This window comes from Megalopta genalis, chromosome 3 (assembly GCF_051020955.1).
Source record: "Megalopta genalis isolate 19385.01 chromosome 3, iyMegGena1_principal, whole genome shotgun sequence".
NCBI classification, from domain to species: Eukaryota; Metazoa; Arthropoda; class Insecta; order Hymenoptera; family Halictidae; genus Megalopta; species Megalopta genalis.
In genome coordinates this window covers 31105729-31133046 of record NC_135015.1, presented here as the reverse complement: position 1 = coordinate 31133046, position 27318 = coordinate 31105729, and the positions used below count along the sequence as shown (strand labels likewise).

Here is a 27318-nt window from a genome sequence, read left to right as displayed (position 1 = left end):
ATGCCGGGCTCACGCACCGCGCCGATGCTTTCCTACCTTATCGGCTTTCGGGGAATCTGTGTTTCCACAGCTCCCAGCACCGGGAACAACGAATCAACGGCTGCGATCGAATTAGCGGAATCCCTCGCGGTCCGATGGCGACGGATTTTTCGCCGGGATCATCCCGACGAGCCCGAGACGGAGCCCGGGACCGTCCCGGCCCGCCCCAGCTACCGTCTTCTTTCTAATTGGAATCGCTCGGCACTCTTTGTTCCTCGAATCCTCCGCACGATCGGACAAGGAATCCTCCGACTACCGTCCGGCAAATTAAACGCTTCGCGCGCCGCAGATTTTATTTTTCCTCGCGCCGCGACGCGGATCTTCCCGCGAGCCGTTTGATTCGCGCTCGTGGAATTATGCGAGGCTACGTGCCAGCGATTCGAGGTTGCGGCCAGTTGGAGAATGGGGTTTAACGATTCCACGGATGCAGGTCTGTTAGGATAATCCATCCGCTTCTTTGATCCACGCTTTAGAGGTTTCTTCGACAACGGGGTTTATATCGATGTCAAGGTAGAGATTTTAGGGTAGGAACGTTCGCGATCTGTTTAACCTTTTAGGTACGGCTGAATTCTGCGCGAGGCTATTTGTCTGGACGACAGAGTCTGATATGTACTGTGCAGAGTGTCTGTATATTCTGTCTGTATATTGTTAAGATAAGTCTGTATATTGTACATCGATGTGAAGACAAAAGAAGTGTGAAACAATGCATATGAAGACGATTATTTGATTCAAACGATGACCGAGTGAGCTACTAGAGTAAGCCACTATAGTGGTGCGTCGTTCAGAGAGATGACATCCGCGAAAGCCACTATAGTTGCGCGTCCTTCAGAGAGATGACATCCGCGGAAGCAACTATAGTGGCACGTCGTGCCTAAAAGGTTAATTTTCACCTGAAATTATTCGGGGATATCACGGCGATCCGGGGGAAGCATCGGAGATGGCGAAAAGTGTCTAGAGCTTCCTCGTTATTCCTCCGATTCCGTAGTTAGTTCGAACGATCTGTTTCTTTGAACCGCTTTATGGTTTCGTCTTTACTTGCCAGAAAACAGTAATCGATATTTTATCGGGACGTCGATTTATAAACAATTTACTCTCGATAATTGTTAACGAAAAGCATCGTAAACTATCGAGTCTTCTCGAGCAATATGATTGAAAAATTCCTTCGGGAGATCCTTATTCGAGCACGTGCTACTCGATCGAAATATACTTCGGTTATTACTTAGGCGGGGTTCGGCGCATTCCATTCCTGAAATGCTTACGATTCTACGATTGATTGAAACCAATGTACGAAAGGAACGAGATGGAACTGCTGACAGCGTTCTCCGATCGATGGGTTCGTAATTTCTGTGGAACGATCGTCTTGCCCCGGGTCTATCGACGGAAGTGCGAGGGTTCGTTGGCTGTTGGATGAAATAAATCAATCGATAAGTTGAAATGGAGCACCGCGAGCCTTATTAATAGGCTTTCCGACGGGGCGTTAAAGGCAGATCGGAGCTCTCTTGGAAAAAAGTTCTCGGCTAAATCGGGAAGACTTATGAAAACGCGTCGTAAACCCGCGTACCTCCGTAAACTAGACGCTCCGAGGAACCGCGTCGAACGGCAATAAAATATAACCGTTCGCGGTTTTAATCCTTTCGGATATGTAAATCGCGGCGCGGAGGCAGTTTCCGCGGGAATTAATAAATTTGTGCGAACCCGTTTAATCGGAGAAATAAATCGTTTAATCCCGGCGTTGTAGCGCGGCTTCGACGGAACGAAAACGGCGTTGGATTTTTGCATAAAATTTCTTAATCCAGTTTCATTTTGTTTCCTTTTTTACGGAAAGACGATAAAGTTCGGTTGTAAATCCGCGGTGCCGGGTTTCTTCGCGCGTCGCCGCGCGGAGCGGTTTTCGGCCGCGAGAGAATACGCCGATAGAAAAGCTCCTGGAAGCGACGAGAGAATGCCGATGATTATGGTTCGGGTCATTTATCTGCGTTAGCGCCTATTGAAGTGGCAATTGGAAGCCGGTGGCGCATTTCCATGTCGCGCGAAGTATTCATAAATTCATTTCGGCTAAACGGCTCGCTTTATTACCGAGCACCGTGCAAAAAGAAACAAAAAAGAAGAAGAAGCACGGCCAGACGGGGAGAAAAAGAAATAATGCAGCCGACATTTCGTTCTGCGGCCGCGTGATCGTTATTTTATGCCGCTCGAACTTTCCGTCCCGTTTAATCTGATTTTTATGGCCGATTCGGAGTCCCCGTTCACGGTTCCAGCGAAAAAAATAGACGCCATTAACGAACTTATTTATAGGTTCTTAACGGACCCGTTGGTACGCCGGTTGATCAAATTGAAACACTTTTTACGAATACAAATTAGCATCTCCGAAAGTCGGCTTCGATTTTTTTCGGATCGCGACGCGTCTCGTAAACTGTTTCCAGAGTTCTTAACCGTTTCATACAAGCACGTTCTTCGAATAAAAATGTTGAACGAGTTCGTTGATATGTATATCCAGCTGATAACGACAAAGGGTTGAAAAATTGCAGAAAATATTTCCTTCGCACCCTCCTCTTGGTACATGCTCGAGGAACAACGCGACGCGACGCGTTCGAAAGCTTTTCGAATTTCGTTTCAGCATCGCAGGTCTCGAAGGACAATCGAAACGCAGTCGGCTCGTAAATATTCCGCCAGTTGTTTCAATATTTTATAAGGGACGCGCGCGAGTCGGCGGGAATTTTGGTTCCCAAACGAGAAAGAAATTCGGCGGCGCCGCGCGCCAACGCACACCCGTGCACACACGCGTGCAGTGATTTGAAGAATCGACCGCGCTCGCGCGCATAAATGAGCATATAAGTAAAGAGTGAATCAGCGATTCGCGACGATTTATTATCGTAGTTGAATTCACGGCCCGGAGCCTTGTTCGTGCATCTTGATTCATGCGACCGCGTCGAAGCCCGAAGTTACAAATATGAATAATCAAACAGGATGATGGAGCGACCGAATAAAACGAGCGGCCATATTGTGCGTGCCGGTCTCCTCGAAAAACTTTATATCGTTCCGCGATGTCCCCTTTTATTCGGCCGGCGCGTAATTTCGATCGGCCTAAGATACGATTGTTCTGCAGATACATAAAGACCGTAATCAATTCATTTATTCGTACGATTCGTTTACGTACGAAATTGAAGTCGACGATAATTTTGTACGCTCGCGAGCGTCCTTTATTTTTCAAGCATCTTCTCGGTGGTTCTTTCGCTTTAACTTTCGTATATCAAATAGAACGATAGTTGCTATATCGAATTAATTAACGCAACAATATAATTTGTAAAGTCGACTTCTAAAATCGAGTTTGCCATACGATTTAGTTTCGCCAATCGAATCCAAATCTCTGTCTATATCGTTGGCCTTTTTTTCGCAAATTGCATCAGAATCTTCTTCGCCAAATTCTGGCAGAAAGCGCGCGGTTTCATCCGAGGAAACGAGTAACGCAGAACTTTCTCGATAATGAATTTCGCCGATAATGAACCGCCGATCGATCGCAGAGGCGGGATCGTGTATCATCGGCGCACGGGCGAAAGAAGAACACGAGGAGACAGAAAAGCGATTAAGTCGCTCGCCGGAGGATCGTGCCTGCCCCGTGGAAGATGCGCGGGTGCACGGGAACGAAATACAGTTGCGGTTGCAAGTTGCATTGCAACTAGAACGGGCGTCTCTCGAGGCTGCACCCAAGAGTGCAGCAGCAGTGCCATTCGCCGACGCTGGCGTACAGTGGTCTATAGATAGATTCACGGAGGATAATGCTCGGCGCACGTAAGAAAATAGTAATTACGGGCACGATCACCGTGGATAACAGGAGCCAGGGTAAAAAAAGAGCGATTCACGGCACGGTAAATGCGCCGGGCCGCATACTAGGCGAGGTGCTCTTGTCCCTGGTCGCGTCCGTGGCATCGGAGGTTTCTTGGTCAGGTGTGCAGATCGGGTCTGGTTGTCTCCCAACTTCTCTTCTTTTTTCCAGGAATTTATACGTTGCTGGGCGCAGCGAATTTCTTTTCTTTTCTTTTCGCGGGAGACGCGCGAATCTCATCGTTCGATGGACAATTTTTCTTGTTAGAGCTACGATCGGGATAATATTAGTTCACAATGTTGCAGAGACGAGAGGTCGATTATTTAAATTAAGGCTCAAGGGGACGGATTCCATAGACTAGTCTCATTTTATTTCACAGAAAACTGCATAATGCGGTGCACCAGCGCGGCACGCTAGGGCGTACATTTTTGTTTACGCTTTTGGATTTTATGCGCTCCTAGCAGAAACATTGAACGTGCGAGTAATTGAAATTGTCGAGGGTAGATCATATGTTTTTATAAAAAAAAAAAAAAAACGGCGCAGAGAATTTTTGCTTCGCACGAAAGCGGTGCGATTCGGTTTTGAACAATTCGGTTTCATAGAAGAGGATTTTTCGACCCAAAGTTCTAGTCGTTCGATAAAAAGGTAGCAAAAGAACAACAACTTTCAAAAATCTCCGAGCTTGTATACTTTCCTAAAGGGTTCCTTATCCGTGAGGTGATCTCATGTCCGGAGGACAGACACGGTCGAATTGCCATAATCTCGGACCGTGTTACAAATCGCGCTTCAAAAAATTCCTATATATTCTTGAACGATCGATGAATAGGCCCGCAAAGCTCGAACTAGGTGAACGTATTAGCGCCGCTGAAAGAAAACGTCGAAAGCATATATTTCCCGTCGAAGCAGCGAGACGCCTAAGTCCGGGCTGCTGGTCGAAACGGAAAATTCTATAAAGTACGCAGCTGTCAGTGGTTAAATATATTGGACACCGAGGACATAATGTATTCTGATTGCGCGAACATATCCTCGAATCGTAAACATAGAAAACACGTCTGCGTATTGTGACTCCGATCCGCGTCCCCAGATCTATCAGTCGACGCGTATCTGCAGCGCTTCCGGTCTGGAGACATCGACGTGTCTACACAAGACCGACCATAAATTTCAATCCGCGTCGAGAAAATCAACCTCCCATTGTAAGAAACATTACGGCGAGGCGAAAAAAGCCGACGGGGCCCGGCAGACACACGAGTCTGGATCGCGATCCACGGGGCCCCAGACGTGCATTACCATGGTGACGCGAGCGCGCGCGCGCGGCCGACAACCGCGACGCGATTAAGCCCCCCCATAACTCTGATTATCTGGCGTTTTATGAATTTGTTTAATGATATGCATTATCGTGTATCGTCGGCTGATACAACCGTCGTATTTACGAGCGCGAGCACGAGGGCGCGCGAACGTCTCGAGAGATTCGAGAGATTCGAGTTTTCAGATTCGAGACTCGAGATTCGAGACTCGAGATTCAAGGCTCGAGATTCAAGATTAGGCCCCGATAAGCCCGTTGACGCGTTCAATCCGGGACTTATGAACTAGACGAAGGCATTCACGGAGTTTCTTCTCCAGGACACCGGGCCCCGCAACAATGCCCCGGTCGCCTATGGGCCCCATGCCACGGGGTCTCTCTCTCTCTCTCTTTCTTTCTTTCTCTCTCTCTCTCTCTCTCTCTCTCTCTCTCCCTCTTTCGCTCGCTCGCGATCATGCTCGCACTCGCACACGGGGATCCGGCCGCGGCCGGCCATAAATTTCACGCCGCCGCGCCGCGTCGCGCCGCGGTGAACTTCTACCTATCTTGATACGCGTGTGTCTCGAATTTCCCTCGGCTCTGAACTTTCGTCCGCTAGAGAGTTTACACGTATTTTCGTTCGACACCGCGTACAAATTGCGAACGCTTCAAATGTCAGCCTCCTCCACCTCCTCCTCCTCCTCCTTCGGTCGCCGCGGGAGCGAACTAATATCCGTCCCACTTCGGGCGAGTTTTATTCGACACCGGCGACAGAGCTTTCTATCCTTCGAAAACAAAAGATATGGAGGACGCTACGAGTGCGTCCTCGATTGCGATCCCGAGCCACTTAGCGCCGTAGATTCTCCGCTGAATAGATCCCGCGCGACGACGCGCGGATTTACGCCTTTCCCAACGAACAACCTTTATTTATCGCCAGCTCGCTCCCCTTCCGGCGATCCGGCCAATTGGCGAATTGGCGCGCTTCTCGAAATAGTGGGATCGTTGTTCTCTCGTAGGCGTTCTTCGTAGATTCTTTGAACGTCCGAATCTTCGACGAGCGAATTGCTTCGTTACAGAAACGCGTCCGACAGACGCTTCGTTCTTTCTTTCTGTAATTTCAATCGGTCGATACTAACGCGTTGGCCATTTTTCAATCGTCTTGCCGGTTTTCACCGCTTCCAAATCGCAACTTCTCGTTCGCCTCGTAAACGCATCAAATCCGCGATCCACTTTATCACCGATTCGAAAAGCTAAGCGCGGAGTGTCAGCGACCCGTCCGGGCGACGCTGAAACGGACAGCCCCATTAAAATGTAACTCGCGATAAAAGTAGCGAAATCGCCATTAGTTCGCGACGCCCCGCCGCGTCCAAGATCATCCGCCTCGGCGATTTAGGGTTAAGAGTGGCTCCGGCTCGCGTGGTCGCGGCCATAAGCCGGCGACCGCTTCCCGTCTGACTTCTTCCGACGAGTCTCATCAATTTCCGGCAACCAGTTCACTTCGCCGGCGAAGTGAGCGAACCAGTTGCAGCACTTCGCGGATCAAGTTCTGCCAACCGTTCGGAGAGCGGGCCGGAGAGGTTCCGGGGCCCGAAGTCGCCTAACCGCCGCGCCGCGTCGCGTCGCGATGCACCGCGCCGACAGATTTATAAACAGTGCTCGCGAATGTGTGTACGAGAGGACGAGTACGGGCTCTTTCTCTCTTCCTCCCTCTCTCTCTCTCTCTCTCTCTCTATGTACTCGATAAGTCTTGAAGGGTCGAACCGGAGAGGATACTATACGTCCGCGACATGTTAAGTCCTCGCGTACGAACCGCGGACTAACGAAGAAATTTATGAAGCGACCGTCCACCGAGCGCCAAGTGCAGCTCGCCGCGTCGGACATTCCTCCCGACGACATTTCCTGTATATCGTGGCCATTAATTATTGTTATTACTTATTTCATGCGAAACCGCGCCTCGCTGTTTCGCCCTCTTCCGCGCCGATACCCGATACCTCGACTCGCCTCCATTTTTCCGGCCGGCAATGGCCCGACATCGTTTCTCAGCCTGCTCGTCGACAGCTCGTCGATTTCATTGTCTAGAGCAGTGCCAGTGCCTTTCGTTTCATCGTCGTTTTCGGATCAATTGATCGGATAATCGAGGTTCCGGTGAGATTTTCTCAATTTCGGTGGACCTTGTTGTTCTTCGGACAGCAATTTCGGAACTCCGCGAGGCAAACAGCCGAACACAGGCCACGGTAGCCGAACAATGCCGATGCAAATGTTTTAGAAAGTTTTGGACGCGTTTCGAAGCAGAATGTTCTAAGAACGGGGTGGAAGATGCCGCGGCGATCTAGCATATCGTCGAAACGAAGATGGAATTATCGAGTCTCGGCCCTCGGGGCAGCAGGGGAATCGGCTTGTAGGCAATTTTTCGAGGCGCTAGGTCGTTATAGCGTGTAATTATGGATCGATAGGATGTCGGGGGATTCCCGGCGCAGACGAAATTGCAGGGTTAGGTGCAAACGGAATGGCGCGGCGGCGGTTCGCGGATCGGCTAGCGTGCTCCTCGCAGCTTCGTCTTTGGCGAGCTGTCGACAGGAGGTGTGGTGTCGGCAACAGAATACTTTTATCGCGGCTAATGACGTACGCCGCCGTTAGTTCCACGATTGCTTCCCCTGCGGTCCGGCGTTAGGTTGCACGCCCACTTCGGCTGCGGATCGACGAAAATTCAATCGAGCACCCGGACCGCGGATATCGATCCCGTATATCTTCGATTGAACCCCGCCCTCGCCTCCGAGGAAATTTATCGAATTTCCGTGCCGGCGAAATTACGCTCGCGTTGCAATCGAGTCGACGACGGGATTCCCTTATTTATCGTCGAATCGTCGCCGCGACTTCCTTTAACATTGTACACGCTGCGATCCGAATCGCGAGTCGAAAGGAAACCGTGCGCGCAGCAGAAAGTTACAATAAAACCAGCGGGACGTAAGAAGTTACGGTAGCAAGGTAGTGATTACGAGACGAAAAATTGCGGCTGTAATTGCGAAATAAATAGTTACAATGAAGCGGTGATCGCCAAATAAGAAGCTCGGATAAAGCGGTAATTGCCAAATAAGAAGTTACAATGAAGTGGTAATTGCCAAATGAGAAGTTACAACGGAGTATGTTGTAATTAGGAGCGGGGAAAAAACCGCGTCGATGAAAAGTGCTGACGCGATTGGAAAGCGGTCTGGTTGTTCGCGTAGTCGAATGTTAATTTCCGTGGTTGTTGCACATCGACGGCTACCGTTTCTTCTGCGTTATCCGCGTTCGCTGTTTCCGCGGAACAGCGAAATTAAATAAATATTTTGTACGAATACAACGGCGGTCATTGTAATGTCAATCAATGTATATAGTTTTACGATTTGCAATGTACGCTTCTTATAATTCGTTTACATCTTTAAATTAGATTCGATAGATCAGGGTACAATTCGTTGTACAACCGAAATTTAAACAAACTCTATTGTGAGCAAATTGTCGCTGACTTCAGCCTTGTGATAATAAGGCTAAGCAAATGAAACACTTTCTAGGACATCGCTCAATATCAATCGGTCGTTGCGAGGACAAAGAACATATTTCACGGTTGAGATAAAGTTTATTGTTACATATTTAACATATAATTAGTAATATAATTAATAATAAATAACGTTTAACGTGAAAAATGATTATACCTTCTTCGTCGTCTCTTTGGTGATTCGAACACGAACATAATATTTTCTAGATTATCCACCGGCCGCTGAAACAGAAAATATGCCCTTTAAAGATTAATGGTCCCGATTAGGTAGGGACAAAGTTTTTTGTTAGTGGTATATGCTATATTATTCGTTCACCTATTCTAGATCATACTAGTTCTCTTGAAATTGATATTGAGCCTTACTCTTCAACACTCGCAACCTTTGACAAATTTCTATCGCATCTCCGCCGCATTTCTATCGTACGAACTGTCCCTTAATCGTTTTAGCGACGGTATTAATAAACAATACATAAAAATCCGTATTTATTAATAGAGTCACTTATAAGATCAAGGAAGATGAAAGAAACGGGCGATCGCTGTCCACAAGCCTCGTCTTCTATACTCGGGTCGGAACATTCGAAAGTAGAAAATTCTGGTTGGGATATAAATTCGGAAACTTTGAACCGAAGCTCGGACCAGGAAGATGATCGGAGCACAGTTACAGTCTGCGATCGATCAACGCAGTCTGTAAATGTGGTACCCACATTCTGCCGGTTTCACGCGTGCTCGTTCACTGTTCACACGTGTTCACTACTGAGTATTCGGCAGCTAACTGGCACCCAGCGTTCGAAATTCAACCTACCGACACCCATATCGCAAAAACGTTGGTTTGCTTGCCCGTAAAAGAAAGCTGTTTTTACGACACCGTCAATAAACACAGCGTACAATCGGTCGCGCAAATTCCAATAGACTCCTGCTACAACTCCAAAACACGTTGGGCATTTTACAAACTCACGGTAAATTCGCGTACTCGTTCATTCGCGCGCATGTAATTTTGCAGCCACGATATTTTCGGCCCGTTGTATCGGAGTCTACGATACATTCAACCCTAATTTTTGATATATATTAGAATTTTCATATTATTGCACGTATATTTTCGTAGCATCACACGCGTACGAAAATTGCAATTAAAAATGACTTTCATTTACTCTTTTTTACTTTCTCATTTAATTAATCTCATTCACTGGAAAATATATTTTCCAAGGCATGCATGGAACACAAAAGTATGGTTTTAAATATTCTCAGTTGAAATTATAAAACGTCGGACGAAGAGAACGAGGAGTGAACTTACTATATAGTTTTTTTGTTGAATTTTTACAGGCAACGTAAATAATCGTAACAGAGTTAATTTTTATTGAAAACACAGAAAAGGGAACACACATAAAGCTAACTGATATTACGGGTAATGGTTCGGTAGGCACAACTATACACCTCGCTCGTCCGCAGGCAACTAACTAAAGAACAAAATTTTTGGCCGCAGGAGCCTCAAGAAAAAAAAAAGGCAACGCAGACAGTAGACAGTCGTCGCACTCTCTCGCCAGACACGACGTACAACATCGTACAACAATGTAATACCATAGTTTAAAATATTATGTCCCTCGCAGAGACAATCTTCAACGTTTTTATTTCTTGCAATCGATGCGAAGAATTTTCATTTCGTCGCGAGATCCGCGATCTCGGGACTCCCGCCGACTAATGGGACAGAAAAGTCAATAAGATGCCAATGTCTGCACGGATCCCGAGTCTTTGACGTAAACGTTGTGCCGGTATCGCGCGTCGATCGTCGTTGAATTCGATTGAAAAAAAGAAAAGAAAAAATAGCAGCGGAACACCGGAATGCGTGAGTAATGCGAGCGGGAACGGGTTATTTTCCAGCAGCTGAGAGACACCTGACAAACTTATCAACGTCAATTAGCCGGCTGAAATAGGAAAAGCGTGTAAATTATCCGCGATATGTCATTGGCTACACGAATATCCGAGCTACCGTGCATAAATTCACGTTCGCGCGAAACTTAGTCGCTAATTTATTCCTAGGCGAGCGCGATGTCTTCTGAATTAATTACACGAATTTCTAATTTCAGTCGATAAATTATGCTGCTCCCTTTTCGCAGCTGGTAACGTCGAGCGTATTCAAAATTGAACGGGCGTCGTTCGCGCGGAGGCGGCGGAGGGATCGGTGCTGCGAGGTGTACGCTTACCAATTAGTCCGCCCGGTTAATTAATGGTGCGCCCGGGGATCGATTTTTCTCGGATCGACAGGACGGAATTTTTCTGTTTGGCAGGAGATTAACGGATAGTTTACGCAACCATCTGATAGATGGATTCGAGGGCTTTCGTTCAGCCATTATCTGAAAATCAGAAACCGGATTTCTCTACCTCTGGAATTGAAAAGCTCTCGCGTGGGAGAGGGGCGGGGGCGGGGGGGAACGATGGAGGAGGTTACGTGCGAACAGAGAAATTATATCGATGATTAATTGCTTTTCACCCAGCGTGAACCTGTTCCTGCTAAAATTAAGAAACAAACGAGCGCCACTTTCGTTCTTTCGATCTGATATCGTCGAAGATATCGCGCCGCGGACACATTCCGCCCCAACGAAATTATCACAAGTATTTAGTATAAGTCGGTACGTACTTAACGCGTCGAGCTCTCGCGCCGACGGGAGTTTTTCGCTTTGCAATTTTCAGGAACGAGATCGAATCTTTCGGTTCCAGGCCCCTACCGGTTTCATCTCGCGCGTACAATATTTTCCGAATAGAAAACGCGCCTCGGACAGCTTTTTCATTGTTTCTCGTTTTGCTTTCAGCCGTGGTCGTGCGGTATCTAACCAGGCGGTATATCGGCGAGTACAGCTCAACCAGCGGTAAGTTGTTTCACGATAGATATCCTAATTATCCCGATCAGGCGGCTGCAAGAATTCTGAAGCTCGAAGGAAAGCTTGAATCGATAAGGGAGAACGGAAGGGAAACGGACGGGTTCCAATGAATCTAAGATTTTTAAACGTTCAACGGGAGAACGCGAAATTCATTGTTTACACGGTGAAATTATCGGATCTTTCCGCGAGACAAGAACTTTTCGGCTTTCACGGTTTCGTTCTGATATCTCGTTTAACTTTTTCCATATCCGTCGTGGTTAAGCTTTCGAAGGAATTTCTAATTACCGTTTCGATACGATCGCAATTTCAGAAAAGCGATAAAAGCGGTAATTACGCGTAATCGGGGTTGGAGTAAAAGAAACGATTGTAATAGAGACAATTACCGGCGATAAATCAGTAACAAACTGTTACCTGAACAGCCGGCAACAGGGAATAAAAGGAAACGGTAATATCGGTGTAAAATCGGACGGTGAATTATCTTTTCGATCGTTCTTAGTTTGAGATAGATAGCGATCCATAATATTCCCTCGATCGTCGGACAGTGCGCGAGGCTCTCGCCGCGCCGGTGCAGCTTTTTGCGTTGTTCTAGATCGGCTGATTGCTTTATTACCGGCGTTACTTTGTGCTCCTCCGGCCTAAGCCGAACGAAGCGCCACTTTTTCTCGCGTTAATGCCGGATCACGTTTTAACGATATAGAGCGTGTAGCATCCCTCCCGACAAAACACCGATCGGCGACGTTCCTTTCGGTCGAGCCATTTAATGGACGTAATTTTCTGTGGCTAATTGGAAAAAAATTGCTCCAAGCGATCGATTATTTCCTCATTAAAGCTGCAGCTTCTATTACATTTCCTAACTCTGTGCGGACACGGGAATAGTTGTCGCGCGTTTCCATGACAAAGTAATTGAATTTCGAAAAATTTGTTGCTGGAACAATTTCGATTTAGTACCAAGCATCAGGAATATTCCGATCTTCCGTTTTCTCCTTGTTCAACGAAATTGTCTAATTTCTATGAAATCGTTAAAATCTGCGTTTACAAATGTACTGTTTAATTATCGACGCGTACGAGTAAATTCGAGCGGAAAGAAAACTCTGTCATTTTTATCGAAAGATTTCATTTATAATAATCGTATTGCAACACCAAGAAAGATCAGGTTTAAGTCAGCGACTCGTCATCGCCGGACCGAGTTAAGTCTCTCGAAGAAAGCGTCACGTGATCTTCCGAATTTCCGGTTCCCCGGCTTCCCTTGTTAGCCGATCCTGTCGCAGGCTCGAACACGGGTTTGCAACGAGGGGGTGCGCGCGCTGTTTTTCCGTCCCGTCGCCGTTAATACCGAGTTAATTTACTCGGCGATCGGTATCGCATCGGTAACGAGCGAGCTTGAACGCGTCCGGCTGCGTTCGAGGAATCACGGGATCACGTGGCCCGCGTTTCCTAGGCTCGGAACAACAGGTCCGGTTCGAAAAGCGATCGTTGCGGTTCGCGGGCGGGTACAAATTGAACGATCGCGAGAACGGGCCCGAGAAACCGGCGAACAACTTCTTCCCCGCGGAGTATCGAATTCTCGGAATGCGGACTGCTCGCTGCGATTATCTCGGACTCCTTACTGCGAGCCTCGGTTCCACCCCTTAAGCTATGCGCGACGATAATATCCTGGTCGGCGACCAGATTTTCAACGTTTCTGCCCTTGCGCCGAGCATAAATAAACTCGAGCCTCTTTCGCCTTCGTCGTATTCGTTTCCCTGCCATTTTCTACATTTTCGAAGCTGTTTTTCTACCGCGAAATGCAGAGCGATCCCTCCGAAAAGGAGCATCCCCTCGGCGAACGAACATTTCCGGTATTACACGAGTGGGTTGAAAACAGTCAAAATTGACCGCGTTCTGATCTTTTCCCTTACAATCTCTGATATCGTAAAAATATTTTTGCCCGAAATTTTCGTACGAATTTCTTCGTTCGAGGATATATTGTAATAAAAATCGTAGGAAGTTTAGATAAGTTCAATCTCGTCGGTGTTATAAAACAATATGCATCGGTCGCGTTTAGGGCTCGGTAGTTCTAGCGTTAAAATGTAATTTATAAATGCCAAAATGGTAAAAAGAGAAGTGACATAAATTATAAAATTACTATACCGTTACTGTATTATTATCTTAACAATAAATTTAGTCAGCCGGCAGTACGCATAGGTTAACGAACGATAACACTCCTTGTTCATCGCCACGATTCTAATCCACTCTTATGAAAAAGTAACATCATTCATCGTACCTAGTTCGCATTAAGATTCATGCGGCAGTTCTATTAGACATTAACGGGCATCCCGGGGACGCCATTTTGATTTCGCTCGTAATTCGCTTCGCATCTCATTTGTTTAATTAGCGGTTGTCTGGATCAGAGTCGCGTTTAGAAACCCGCGCCGCTGCCGCAGCACGGAATAAAATCGAGGTCCGAGTTGTTGCGCCCATCGCGGTCGTCGAATCAGAAATTTCGAGCAATCGCCGGGCCCTCTCACGTGACTGTGGGACGTCGGCGTCTATAAAGCGGCGTCGGACAATCGTCTTATCTATTGCCCGCATTATTTCAATCTACGCGACGCGAATCTCGCGCGCTCGCGCGCGGAGAATTCAATTTTCTCGTCGGAGCGTGCACCGGCCGCGCGCGGTGTCATTCACTTCGCGAGACAGTACAATGGTCCATTTCATAGATCGCTTTTGTTAATCGCGCTACCAGCCCTCGCCGGGCTATTATCGTCGCGCCGAGCCGAGTCGAGCCGAGCCGGGCCGCGCCGCGTCGAGCCGAGTCGCGGAACGCGTCACGGGGGTTACGTGACGGTTTTCATTAGGACACCGGCTCGTTTCATTGTTCCTGTTCGGCCGCAATTTATTTCGCGGACCGTGAGAATCGAGGCAGAAGGAGACGCCGCTCGCGATATCATCGAGATCATCTCCGATGGCCGCGAGCCCGTCCGCGACTCCCGAGCGCCGATAACCGATGACCGCGGATTTTTATGCTGCACAGAGATTGTCAGCGACGATAAGAATTGCGAAGAGAGTCCTTTCTTTTTTTGATAATCTCAACGGGTTAAATATTAATATTGTTACGGCGAGACTTGTCCAAATCGAGTCGCTGTAATGTGAAACTGCCCTGTTGCGAGCAACTCCACGGATGAGTGTTATCAATGGACAATCGAAAAGTCGAGATCGGACCGTCGCACGAGCAACATTTCAAACTGAAATATAATTGTATCGAGTTGTGTTATAGTTTATATTCTTTATTGTGAATAAAATGCCGCGACGCGAGAGAAACGGGGTGATCCGCAACAATATATTAATATTTATTATTATATTATGTTATTAATATATTAATATAATATATATATATATATATATATATATATATATATATATAACGGTTTTTGATATTTGAAACGGCAACTACTTAATTTTACCGCAAATGCATGAAATCCGCAGTCTACCGATGACCGATGCGCGAGCCCTGCCGCGTATAATAGACCGCGATTTACAACCGGGCCCGGGCCCCGTCTCGGTTTTCACTCCGGTAAATAATAGAGATCGCTCGATTTCACCTACTATTGCTCTGACGAATGCGTTAACTTAGGGCTCGCCTACCTGCCGCGCTCGGTTTCGCCGCGATCATTAATGTTGCGATATTTCCGAAAGATTCGAAGCCCGGAGTCTCTCTCCGTGAGAGCAGCGAGATCTTTCATTATTTCGTGCGAGGACTCGGACGACGGGTGAAATCCAAGATTCGAAGAGGGCAAAAAAGGTAGCGGGCTCGTCGATCGCGTTTATTTCTTTCCGTTTCGATGCCGATCGACCGTTATCGCCTCGCGGACGCGGACGGTGCACTTTTTAGGCCCCGAAGAATAACAGAAGCGACGCTAACAGTTCCATATCTACGAATTAGAAATGTTTGTGTATTAGAAATAGAAATATTAGAATATTATTACAATTAGATTATTATTATAATTAGAATATTATTATAATTAGAATATTATTACAATTAGAATATTATTATAATTAGAATATTATTACAATTAGAATATTATTAAAATAGTATATTAGAAATGTCTGTCCATATTTACGACTAAAAAGTGGCTCATTAATTACGTTTCTTGTGGACTAATAGTTCTTCAGTTACTATCGGACTTTGGATTTAGAATTAGCATAAAAACGTACGATTCTCGTTCGTAATTACATTACTTGCGACTCATCTCGAGACGACTAAGAAACTGAATAAATATTCGCGCACTCCGCGCACTTTGCAATCAATGCGGGCAATTCTTAATTCATAGAAAGATCCGCGATCCAGTTATTATGCTCGATCAACGGGCTGCTCTGTCTCGGAGTAAAAGAGCATTTATTTAGTAGAAAGCGCGCACCGTGTTTCCGGGGCCGGTCTTTTTCGCACAGTTTATCACCTATCCGTCGTTTCTATATTTTTCTCGCGGTCGTTCTTGTTTACTTGTCCCCTTTAACTATTTCACGTGTGACCCCCTTGCCCGCTATTTCTTCCTGTCACACTCTGTTTCTCCCGTATCAATACGCAACGGGAGAATTTGCCACGGGGTAGAAAACCATTGTCCGAGTCGCGCGAAGGTGGCTGCCTCCCGAGACCGGCCGATTTGCATAACATTGTCGATAGATAGTTGCCCGGATCGTTGCCGTGTGGAAGCAGCCGTGAAACTTTTTAATCGGCGACACGGCTGAATTATAGACTTCAACGGGTTCCCATAAAGCAACACCTCTATTTAGCGGCCGTATGTCCATCGGGTCCCGCGATGAATAGCGCACGAAATAAAAGTGGCCGTGGTTTAATACGGGAGAACTTGTAATAATCTGTCGTAGATCTAGCCGAGAGAAAGAAAAATACTATTATATCACGGGGAACCTGTCACAACTTTTGCTCACCGAGCGCCATAAATTCTGATACACTTATGACACACGGTTTAAACTCCGCTCGGATCCGAGCGATGCCGCGTTCCATCGTTTCGAGCGTTTCGCGAAACGCGAGACAAAGGTGCATAAACAATTTCTCGCGAGCATCTTTACGACAACGAGAAATCGAATATTTCGCGAATGGAATTATTTGATATTCTTCGTCGTTTCCGTATTCCATAGAGCCGTCCGATTCGATTTTTCACGATCGTCTAATTTCGTAGATCGCGACGCGATCGAGACGCGCCGAGCATCTCGGCGAGCATCGAGCAACCCGTTACTTTATTTTCGTGAAAATTGCAATCGCGAAAGAGGTAAAGAATCGCGCAGAATCCTCGTTTCCGCGAATTCTCCCGTGAAAGCGGAGTTCTCTCCGAACGGCCGTTATCTGGCCGCTTATCGTTAAGTCAATTCACGCCGCGATAAGATCCGGTCAATTCGCAGCTGGGTAAGACAATAGATGCACAATTATCTCATTGTTTGGCGAGCCTATCTGCAACCGAGTTTCACGTGGTTGCAACAGATGGTGGGAGAAGAGAAATCTGGCAGCCGGTTAAACTCGTACGGCCGACCGCAACATCTCAATCATCGACGCGTTCTGTTCCGCGCCGTGATTTTTCCAACGCGGCCACGAAAGCGCGTTCGCGATAAAACTGGACGGCGCTTAATTGCCGTGGCATCGTGCGAGGAAAATCACGGCAAGGATTTCACGGTAAAGGAGCGCGCGCGGTGTGTTCTAGAGCACGCGCGAAAGAGATTTGCTCATCGACGAACGATCGGAAAGACGGCATTTTTATCGGCGCGCTTCGTACAATCGAGCCGCCGGTTTCGTACGACCGCTCGAGGGTGTGTTCTACTTCGCGATGTTAAAACGAGGAGATGCTTTCGACAAATTCTTCGGAGCGGTCCGGACCTTGCGCGAATCTCCGTTATCTTTTCTCTCCGCGTTATCGCGCTTCTCTATGCTCTACTCGTTCGCGTTTAGACAATATTTTCGCGCATTTCAGCCAATTCTCGTTTCGCCGGAACTCTCATTGAACGCTACAATTTTCATTCGATGCGCTGAAAATGTTCAGCAAAGAGAATAGATTATCGGTTCGTGTATAATATATATTGTCTATACATTTTTAATTCGGGGGCACGGAAAATGGGGCGGACAACGGAAACTGGGACGTCTGCCGGATTTTTCTCGTCGGAGAAAAATGCTCGAAAATGTGGTGAAAAGCGAGGACGAAAGGATCGAAGGCAGCTTCGCGGTTCGCGTTGGCGCGGTGCGTGCCGGAGGGTTCGGTTCGGCGGTACCGTAGAGTGCAGGCGGCGAGTGCGCCGAGTGCAGCGGCGAGTGCGGCGAGTGCGCCGAGTGCAGAAAGCCGGATAGGAAGGACGAGAAATACGGGGAAAATGGTCGTGGTACCGATAGTCAGGCTCTAATTCAAGGGTTCCCGGAAAAAATGTTAATCATGGCGCCTCGCCGCGATACGATGAGATCTCGAGGGCATTCTAGCGGTTACAGAAATACACCGGGGCGGGAGAACGAGAGAGACGGGCCGAGAGACAGGCGGAGAGAAAAAGAATAGCGTGCAGCGCCGGTCTACGAAGAGGGCGGAGATTTAAACACTCGATATGAAATAGAGCCTATGGGGAGGGCCCATAGAATGCAGATCTCTCCCATAACTCATGTAGGCTACCTTGCCATAATAATTGCCGTGCTGGCTCGCGGATGCATAAGCTATGACGCCGCGGCTCGCGGATATCCGCGAGCGGAAAAATCGCGACGCTCGGGCAGGTGTGTCTCAGAGTCTCGCCGCTCGCCGCTCGCCGGTAGCTTTTTCCTGCGCAGATGAAAACAAAGATACTTTAATTAATGTTGCTCGCTTATCTGCACGCCTACTCGCTCGCGGGCTCCCGGCATGCCTCGAATTACGGAACAAATGCTATGCAAAGTAGCGGACAATGGACCGATGCGAAAATATTTGGCAACTTTCTCGCGCGATAGACGCCCACGAAGATCTTTTATCTTCCGCGAGGATCTATAGCGTAGGAATGATTAGTTCGCGGATCTTTATGGGAATTCCTGCTTTTCTGTACGTCATTTTAATAAATCACCATCGGAGAATTCGCGGATAATTGAGAGATCGTTGCCTCGAATACAATGAAAATCCACAGCTAGTAATTAAGAACTTATTCGAATATATTGGTGTATATTCACGGAACGTGAATATATGTATACATAAAGTAGACTAAATTATAGGGAAATAAATAACTATATATATATATATATAAAATGGATTTGAGAAAATTCACCGCTTCAAATTTTACTTACAATTGTCGGCGCGACAAAGTTGCAAGGAGAACGTGAACACGTCGAGACAACGACTCCAACTCCCACCGATTTTATCGAGAACTATATCATATCGAATTCTCGTCGAAATCGTTGCCGCGCGAATTCGATACAGATCGGTCGCCGCGATCTATTTACGGTGCGCATGATCTCGGCCGACTGTTGCGTACCGTTAGATCGGCGCTTCCATAAGCGGGACATCGCGGAAAGAAAAAGTTCCGTCGACGAAAGGTGTAACCGGAGCTTTATTCGCCGTTTAGGCTTTTCCGGGAATATTATACGTCCGCGTTGTCGGCCGATACTGTCGCGTCTAACGAAGAGTAATTCGTCGGCGGGCACCGATACGCGTAATGAAGTTAAGTTATCGCGATACTAACCGGCCGGGCGATGTTGGCTTTGTGTCGATCCCGTCGAAACGGTGGGTGTTGGGTACAGTTAGTTCGGGTGGATACGGTTTCTGGGATCGGACGGTCGGGATAAATGATCGTAAGAATAACAGGACGACTTTATTCGACAGGTAATCATATACCTGTGTATCGCGACTGTTCGGCTTACACGGCGAACCGTAGGTGACTAAGTTTTCTTGTTGCGCGTTGCACTTCGTTTTCTGCCGGTTCGAAATCGGTTGAGACATTCTGCGAGGCAACGATATCGACCGCCGAACGACCAAACAGAAATTGTCCAGGGGGAATTGAGCTTTCGATAAAACGCGTCGACATTTTTCTCTCGTTTCTTCGTCTGGACAACCCTTGCCACTCGGGAGTTTTCTTTTATACGCGTACCTACCAGCGTTATAATAATAATAATAATAACTTTATTTATCAGATGCACGCATTGCCATATTGTGATAAAAATTGCGGTTATTAGCGACATTGTTATTTCGCCGATTTGCAAAATCCGCATTTCACCAAAATTTAATTTTAAGTCCATTTTTCAATGGACTTGCATCGATCGGCTTCCAAATCGCACGAGTATAGTAGAAACAGTTGTTTTAACGAGTCGATTACAGAACGAAAACGACGATTAAACAACCGTCGACGATGCGATCGAGAATCGAAAGGATGAAAGTTCAGCAGAATCGCAGACGCTGGAACGCGAAACGAGGGGCGCGCCGAGGGGTAGTCCCCGGCAATAAGTATCCCAATCCCGACATTCGAAATCCGTCCGGTGTATAACGGTGGTACACGTGATCCATCGATCCGCGGAGTGATCTATCGAGCGATCGGGATGCACGATCTAATCTCTTGCCTGTGTTTCACCGTGGACCGCGGACAAAACGTTCCCATCCACGAAACGAGCGTCGGTGTACGGGACACGGCGGAGGGCAGGAAGCCTCGCTTTCTAAATCATTGTCTGGAATTATTCCACGCAACGAGCGCCGGTGAAAGAGATTTGCATTGTTAATCGAAAATCGAAAGAATCGCAAAGTGCTCGGGCCGCGGAGAGGGAACGAACGAGAGGGAAATATCGATTATTCGGTGCCGCGGCTGCACAAGGGATAGCGCAATCATCCTCGATCCCCGACCGGTCGTCATTACCTATTCACTGCCATAGATCATCGACCTCATTCCTCCCGGCTTCGAGAAATCAAATTTAATTCGCGGGCCCCGGTACCCCTGATTGACCATTACTTTCTACCTCGCGAAGATTGTTGTTCTTCGGGAACGGCAATCAATTGTAGGAAAGCCGGGGCCCGAGCCGGGGCCGGGGCCGGGGGGCCCGGCCGCGGCCGCGGCGCTGCGTTCAACCGCGATTTAAGATAAACCTTTCCTGTGATTGATTGGAAAACGATGGGAATAAGCCTGCATGAAAGGGAATCAGATACGGAATGCTGCTATCTGCTCCATTAGGTGTCGCCGGCGATCGATCTCACGATTCTCTAACGTGTCTCCTGCTCTTCGACGTTCTCTCCTCCGAGCATCGATCTTCTAGATTATAGATTCTCCGATACGTTATCCGCGTCCGAACGGTGTGTACCGGTGAAACGGTGATTAGCGCGTGTGTCTTAGAAACGAAAATCTTAGTTGCGTTCCCCTTTGTTCCGGGAAAATCGGCGATTCGACGCTGAACAGTTCGAAACACCGCTGACAAATACGGTAATGTCTCTTTAATTGACGCTCGGGTTGTCCACAAAAATGGACAATTTGGGAAGAGAAGATACGATTAATTCGAGTCTTGCGCCTCGTTTTTATAATCACCGATCTCAACAACTATAAAAACGAGGCGCAAGGCTCGAATCAATCGTATCTCCTCTTCCCAAATTGTCCATTTTTGTGGATAATCTCAGCGTCAGTCAGGGAGGCATTACTGTACGCGTTAAATAATCTTCCTAGCTCGGAAGATTGTTCCTATCTTTTCGTTGAATTCCTCTTCACCTTCTGACACGTTCAGAACAATGCTTGCTCAATTTAGCAACACGCTATGCATATTTCCTACATTTTAAAGAAACAAAGAACACGAACATCCGTATCACTTACGCCATTGTCTCTGCCAATGAAATTCGATTAAGATCAACTAATGCGCGACAGAGAATTCCAATTTATCGTATTCATCGTTCGCTGGACTTCGTCCGATCTCCGGATCCTCGATAGACCAAGGATTAGCAGCAATTGATCGCCTTCGATTATCCCGTCGAAAATTGAATAAGAAGTTTTTCCTGTATGGAAAATCTCTTCTGTAATAACGTTCTTCCTCGGCAACCGATACTCCCTGGATCGTCGTTTTCCCCCCTGTCTCGGATCAGGAATTTTCGATCGCGCCGTAAATGCTTCCTGGCCGGGTTCGCAGCGATCCGACCGGCGACGGGCGACGCGACGACCGCGGCCTATGTGGAGCAGAAAATAATTGTCGCAATGGACGCGCCTAAGTGAACATTCACGGCGTATCGGTCGCGGTTTGTTCTAGTTTTTCATCGGTGGTCACGGAGCATTGGCTATCGCGTTGCGCCGGCGGCGTAGACACCGTCGTCCGTTCTCGTCGACGTCGTCGTCGTCGTCGTCGGCGGCGACGCGAACCTCCAAGGGTCGATTAAGCAATTATCCCGGCGCGATTGCCGCAACGCGATCGATTATCCGCTTCCTGGTTATATTCGCCGGCGATTATCCGCAATTTCCGCTGAAAATTAATTAATGCCCGGCGCCACGGCGCGGCCTCCTGTACACGTGACGACGTCTTTGCGTCGGTTCGACTCGATCGGCCGGATAAGATCGGTGACCGGCGACCGTGCAGAGGGGTGTGAAGAATTGAGCCAGCAATGCGCGCGGGCGGGGCCGCCCTCGCGGGCTTTGACACGTCGATCATGCTCGTTATCGATACCGCTGCTCGAATAATTCCGATTAATCGCGTGCGCGCCGCTCGGAAAAATCGGCGCAATGGCGGAATCTCGGTCGGACCGACGAGTTCGTTACGGCGAAATGCGGTAGAATGTTTGCAACGCGTCGAAGGAAAACTGGTTTGCGTTCTCGTTAAATAAAAAAGATAGAAAAGGACTCCGCGTGGACTCCGAAAAATGTGCAGCCCGGCCCGATCGGTTAATCCGCGGCGCATCGAAGCGTCCAAAGAATTCCGCTGCCCTTGTACGCGCGTCGTTTAAAACGCCTCTCGCTCACTGAAATTCTTTCCTCGCCCGCTCTCCCCACTCGATCCCTCCACCCCCTCTCGTCCAGCGAGCACACGATTTTTCAGCGGGAACGCAATAAATTTGCTCGGCGCAACGGTTGCTCAAATCGCTTCCCCATCGGTATTGTCCGGCAATAAAACTTTCTCGAGCGTAACGGCTCGCTAATATAACGAGCATCCTTATTTGCTTGTTTCTGCGGCGTTCGACGAGGTGTTTATGTGTTTATTTATCGCCCGTTTATTGCTTATACTCTCTCTCTGCCTCGCATTTTTCCCTAGCAGCTACCGTGCCGCGACTCCAATCTGTCGAATCGTTCCCTCTGCCGAGACGCGCATTCGTTTCTTCGGTTTCGAACACCGTTTTCCCAGCTGTCGTTATCGCAGTCACGCCGTTATCAAATATTTTGCTTCTATCATCCAGCACGTACAGTAATGTCTCCCTAACTGATGCTAAGATTGTGCAGAAAAATGGACAATTTGGGAAGTGGAGATACCATTATTCGAGCCTTGTAGCTCATTTTTATAGTTGTTGACAATTCGTAACTACAGGGTGTTCTAAAAATGTCTCGCAATCCGAAAGTGGCGGGTTCCTCGGGTCATTTGAAGCAACTTTTTCCTTTAAAAAAATTTTCTCCGAGGCACCGTTAACGAGTTATTAACGAAAAACAGTGACCAATGAGAGGCGAGCTCGGCTGGCGCGACCGAGCCAATGAGCGGAACTGGGCTTCGTGCGCTGGTTGGCTGGGCCGCCTCGCATCAGCCGTACTCGATTCTTATTGGTCACTGTTTTTCGTTAATAACTCGTTAACGGTGCCTCGGAGGACATTTTCGTAAAGGAAGAAGTTGCTTCAAATGATCCGAGGAACCCGCCATTTCCAGATTACGAGACATTCTTGGAACACCCTGTATAAAACGAGCTACAAGGCTCGAACAATCGTATCTCCTTTTCCAAAATTGTCCATTTTTGTGGACGATCTGAGCGTCAATTAGGGAGACATTACTGTATTTCGCGAGATTTCGAAGACCAGCCTCTACATTTTCATCTAATTTGCATAAAGATCCGCAGCCTGGTTATCACCGAGCTGCTAGTCTCTGCGATTCTGCTCCGATTTGTGCTTGGAAATTGATATCGCGACGACCCAGTTTCAGACGCACCGTTTCACAGGAGACGATCTACGTAACATTTTTGAAGGTCGCCGATCTTCGCGGAACGTGCTCTCGTCGTTTAGGAGAAATCCGTGGGACGCTTCGCGTACCGATAAATCGACGACCAGGTTCGAACTCGATACATTTTCGAACAGGTTGGCTTTCTGGGTTCCCTAAGGGCTGCTGCAGTCGCATAGCGATTCCATTGGCGAAAGTTGTACGTCATTGTCAGCGACCGGCGTAATGACAGAGCGGCGCGACGCCCGGCGTCACCGCGTCAAATCGGAATTGTCGTTACTAACTGGTCCAGGACTTTCGCGCATTAGCCGCGTTTTCTATTCGCGGGAAACATCGTGGCCGTCGTCTCCCGCCGCAATATTCCTCTCAAAAGTATCTGCCGTGATGAACGCGCTTCGGATAATTGTAGAATCCTCTGCTGTATCAATTTTTTCGGTTACACAATTTAGACGATATTTCATTAAATATTGTAATAATGTTCTGCAGTCCAAGCAACGTGCTTACAGCTTTGTAATTTACCCGTGTGTCTCTCGCGAAGACATAAAATCAGTCCAGTTGTCAGTGTCACCGATTCGTCCTTGTTCAACGTGATCTCTTACTGTTTGTTCATTTTGGAACGAATCTTTTCGAGCTTCGTTGAGAGGAACCGGCGCGCACAGATACGATCCGCGAAAGACGAAAGGCGAGAGACTATTTTTCCGTAGCCGATCGGGACGACTCTCGACCGTATCGCGAGCTTCGATTTGCACGGCCGGCGATCGCGGCGTCGCGGGTCCGAGGGTCCGGGTCCGGGATCGTTTCGCGCGCGAACCCCGGGCCCGAAGACAGCGGACAAATGGCGGGCGTAAATCACGTCGGGGCACACGTCTCGGCCGAGGAGGAAGTCTGGCGTCGCCTTAGCCGGGAAGCGAGCCGAAACGAGAAATCGCGAAAAAAGCTTGCACGGCGGAAGAACGAGATTTCAAGAATTAACAGGGATTTTCGAGCCCGGCCGGCCGCGCGGCAGGCCGTTTCACCGTCGCGTCGACATTAATATCGGCCGGGTTTTGCTCTTAGATCGATCTCGGGCCGGTATTCAGTTTCAGTTATCGCCGGTTGGATCGGCTGCCGGACCAAGGACGCTAGGCTAGATCCAACCGATTACTCGTCCACCGGCCGGCGAGATCTCTCCCGATCCTCGAAGAGGACTGACGGATCGATTTCATTATCCTTGCCGAGCGAGCTCGTACGTCTTCTCTCGCGGGCCTCCTTTCGCTAGCCCTGTAGACCGTCCGCGGCGATAGCGATTCAGGAATGCTCTCTTTCTCTCTCTCTTTCTCGCGGCTATCGTTCATCAACGCGTCAGTATAATCTCATTCTACTCTGTTACAGATTTCCTGTACCGGCACAGTGTTACCATCGATAACGTTAATACCGAGGTCGAGATACTGGACACTTCCAGGTGCGAGGTAAGTTCTTCCCCGATCTTCGGTCTAGCCACTTCGTTCGTTCGCTCGTTCGCTAAGCCGGGTGACCGTCTGAGAGCAAAACTCCCGACAGCTGTTCTATAGTTCCGTATACGCGGGACCCACCGGGCCCCTTACCCTTCCCCGCGTCTTGTCGAGCTGTACGCGAAGTCTCGCGGCTCGAGTCGCACTGGGACCACTGTCGGATAACTACTCGAACAAAACGAATCGGTTTCGTGCCGCGAGAACAGCTATTTGACAGCGGGCCCAGCGCGATTCTAGTCGCGAGACTTCGCAATCGGCTAGGCAAGACGCCGGGAAGGCTGAAGGGCCTGGCGGGCCCTGCGTGTACGAAACTGTAGAGCAATTGTCGAGAGTTTTATTCGGAGATGAAGAGCCGCATTTAGTCTGAATTTCGCGTCTCGTACCGTAGCGTCTCTCTCTCTCTCTCTCTTTCTCGTGTCAGGCCGTTAATTTCTCTCGGCCGAAACGAGATTATGGTAATGGGAAACGGCCAGGGAGATCCTAACGCCAGGCTCTGCTCTTATTGACTTTCTTTCCTGCGAAAGCTACTCGCGGGGTGGCGAGTCCGCTTGAGCGCGACCGACCGACAAGGAATCTGGTCTTCCACGGTTCTGGCGACTGTCTCGGATTCGGTAGACCGTGGCTCTTCTTTCACGCTCGGGAATCGGCACGTTCGCCGAACGATACGGCCGTTCTTCGCGATCGGCGGCCCCCATTTCGCCGCGCGACGTCCGATTTTCAGCGGCGTCCCGCCGGCGACATCCGAAACGCAAGTGCAATTTCTCCGAAAACGCGCGAACGGCACGCTCGGCCGCGAGCGTCAACGCCGAGTTTTTCGCGGTCGAACGGCCGCGAGCGTGAAAACTGAACTGTTAGGTGTATCAATGAATTATCCCGCGGTGTCGAAGAGATTGAAGGCTTTCATTCGGTCGTGACAGCGGCTCGGGAACGAGGAGAGAACTCCGCGGCGGCTTGTTGCCCGTTGATTATCGGCGGGCCGTTCTTTTTCCCGCGGAAACCTCGCCACCTAATGATCCCGGATTATTGATGGATACATGACACAGATTGCCGTTAAAATCTCACTCGGACACGGCCGACTCGCGGCGCGGCGCGGCGCGGCGCGACGCGGCGCCGCTCGGTGAAAATGTACATTTACGGCCGCGCGTTTATTTGACAGACTGATTTGCCCGCGTGAGTTATATCTAGTCGCGAGCGTTCCGTACCGGCTGTAAATTATCCACGCTTGCAACGGGATCGTCGGCTTCGATTTCTGTTTCACGCTGCTGCCACGCCGGGCATCGCGCGTCTCCGCGCCGCTCCGCTCCGCTCGCGCGTCCTCTCCTCTCCTCTCCCACTTTCCATCTTTCCAGCGAATTTCCAGCGCACCTTCCGTGCGTGCTGGATACCTGGCGAGGCGAGAGACCCCCTCCGTCTAAATATATCTTCTTCTCGTTCGGGCCCCGAGGCGGCCAGTCGATGGGGGCCCTTAAGGGCCACGTCTGTCACACGTCAGCCGTACAGGGAAAATAACAAGCGTGCACACCTCTTCCCTTGCCCGCCTCTGCCGCCCCTCCCGGTGCTCTCTGCCCACATGGTCCTCGGCCGGTGATTTTTTGGTTATCGATCCCTCGCATGGGAGACCGTTTTCGTGGAACTTTCGTTTTCGTCTTTCAACTCCGGAATGCTATTCGGCCCGCTCGTAAACAACTTCCGCCGCGCGTATTGCAAACATTCGCCGCCCAATAATGAGAATCGTTGCGCCGGCTGCTGCCGACTGTTGCCGGATGCGGCGGGACGAAGGGACGATTCGGCGTAAAGCTCGGCTGATCGTTATGCGAAAGAGAAACGTATGTGCCGGCAGCTTCGAACTCCGGCGTTGTACTTTTTGGAACTTGCGGAGAAGCTGTTATACGGCTGTTTATTCTTGCCCGCGGTTCCCGACACAGAATGCACAGGAAATTCCTCGCAATTTCCTCTTTCGGTTTGTAAACGAAAATGGTAAATTTGGGGATAGCAGATACGATCATTCTTCTTCCCTTAGCCTGTCCACGTAGTAGCAATGCAGTTCATGTTTTTATGCAAAATAGAGATTTCACAAGACGACTCTAGGAAACAGAAATGAAAATATGCAGTCGATTTATTCAGCAATTTCGATCGGCTGAAAATCGTGTAACAACGAGATATTAAATTCTTCCTTATGTCTTTGCAATTTTATATATTTAACACG

The 27318-nt window shown here is 48.6% G+C and overlaps 1 protein-coding gene across 3 annotated transcripts in view; it reads left to right on the top strand.

Moving 5' to 3' along the window:
* Window positions 1-27318, top strand: part of LOC117218201 (ras-related and estrogen-regulated growth inhibitor) — a 101127-nt gene that overhangs the window by 10761 nt on the left and 63048 nt on the right. For all 3 annotated transcript variants that reach the window (XM_076520592.1, XM_033466416.2, XM_033466418.2), the window contains 2 exons: window positions 11478-11534; window positions 24994-25070. In XM_076520592.1, coding sequence (XP_076376707.1) covers window positions 11478-11534; window positions 24994-25070 — 134 coding nt within the window. The remainder of the gene's footprint in view (window positions 1-11477; window positions 11535-24993; window positions 25071-27318) is intronic.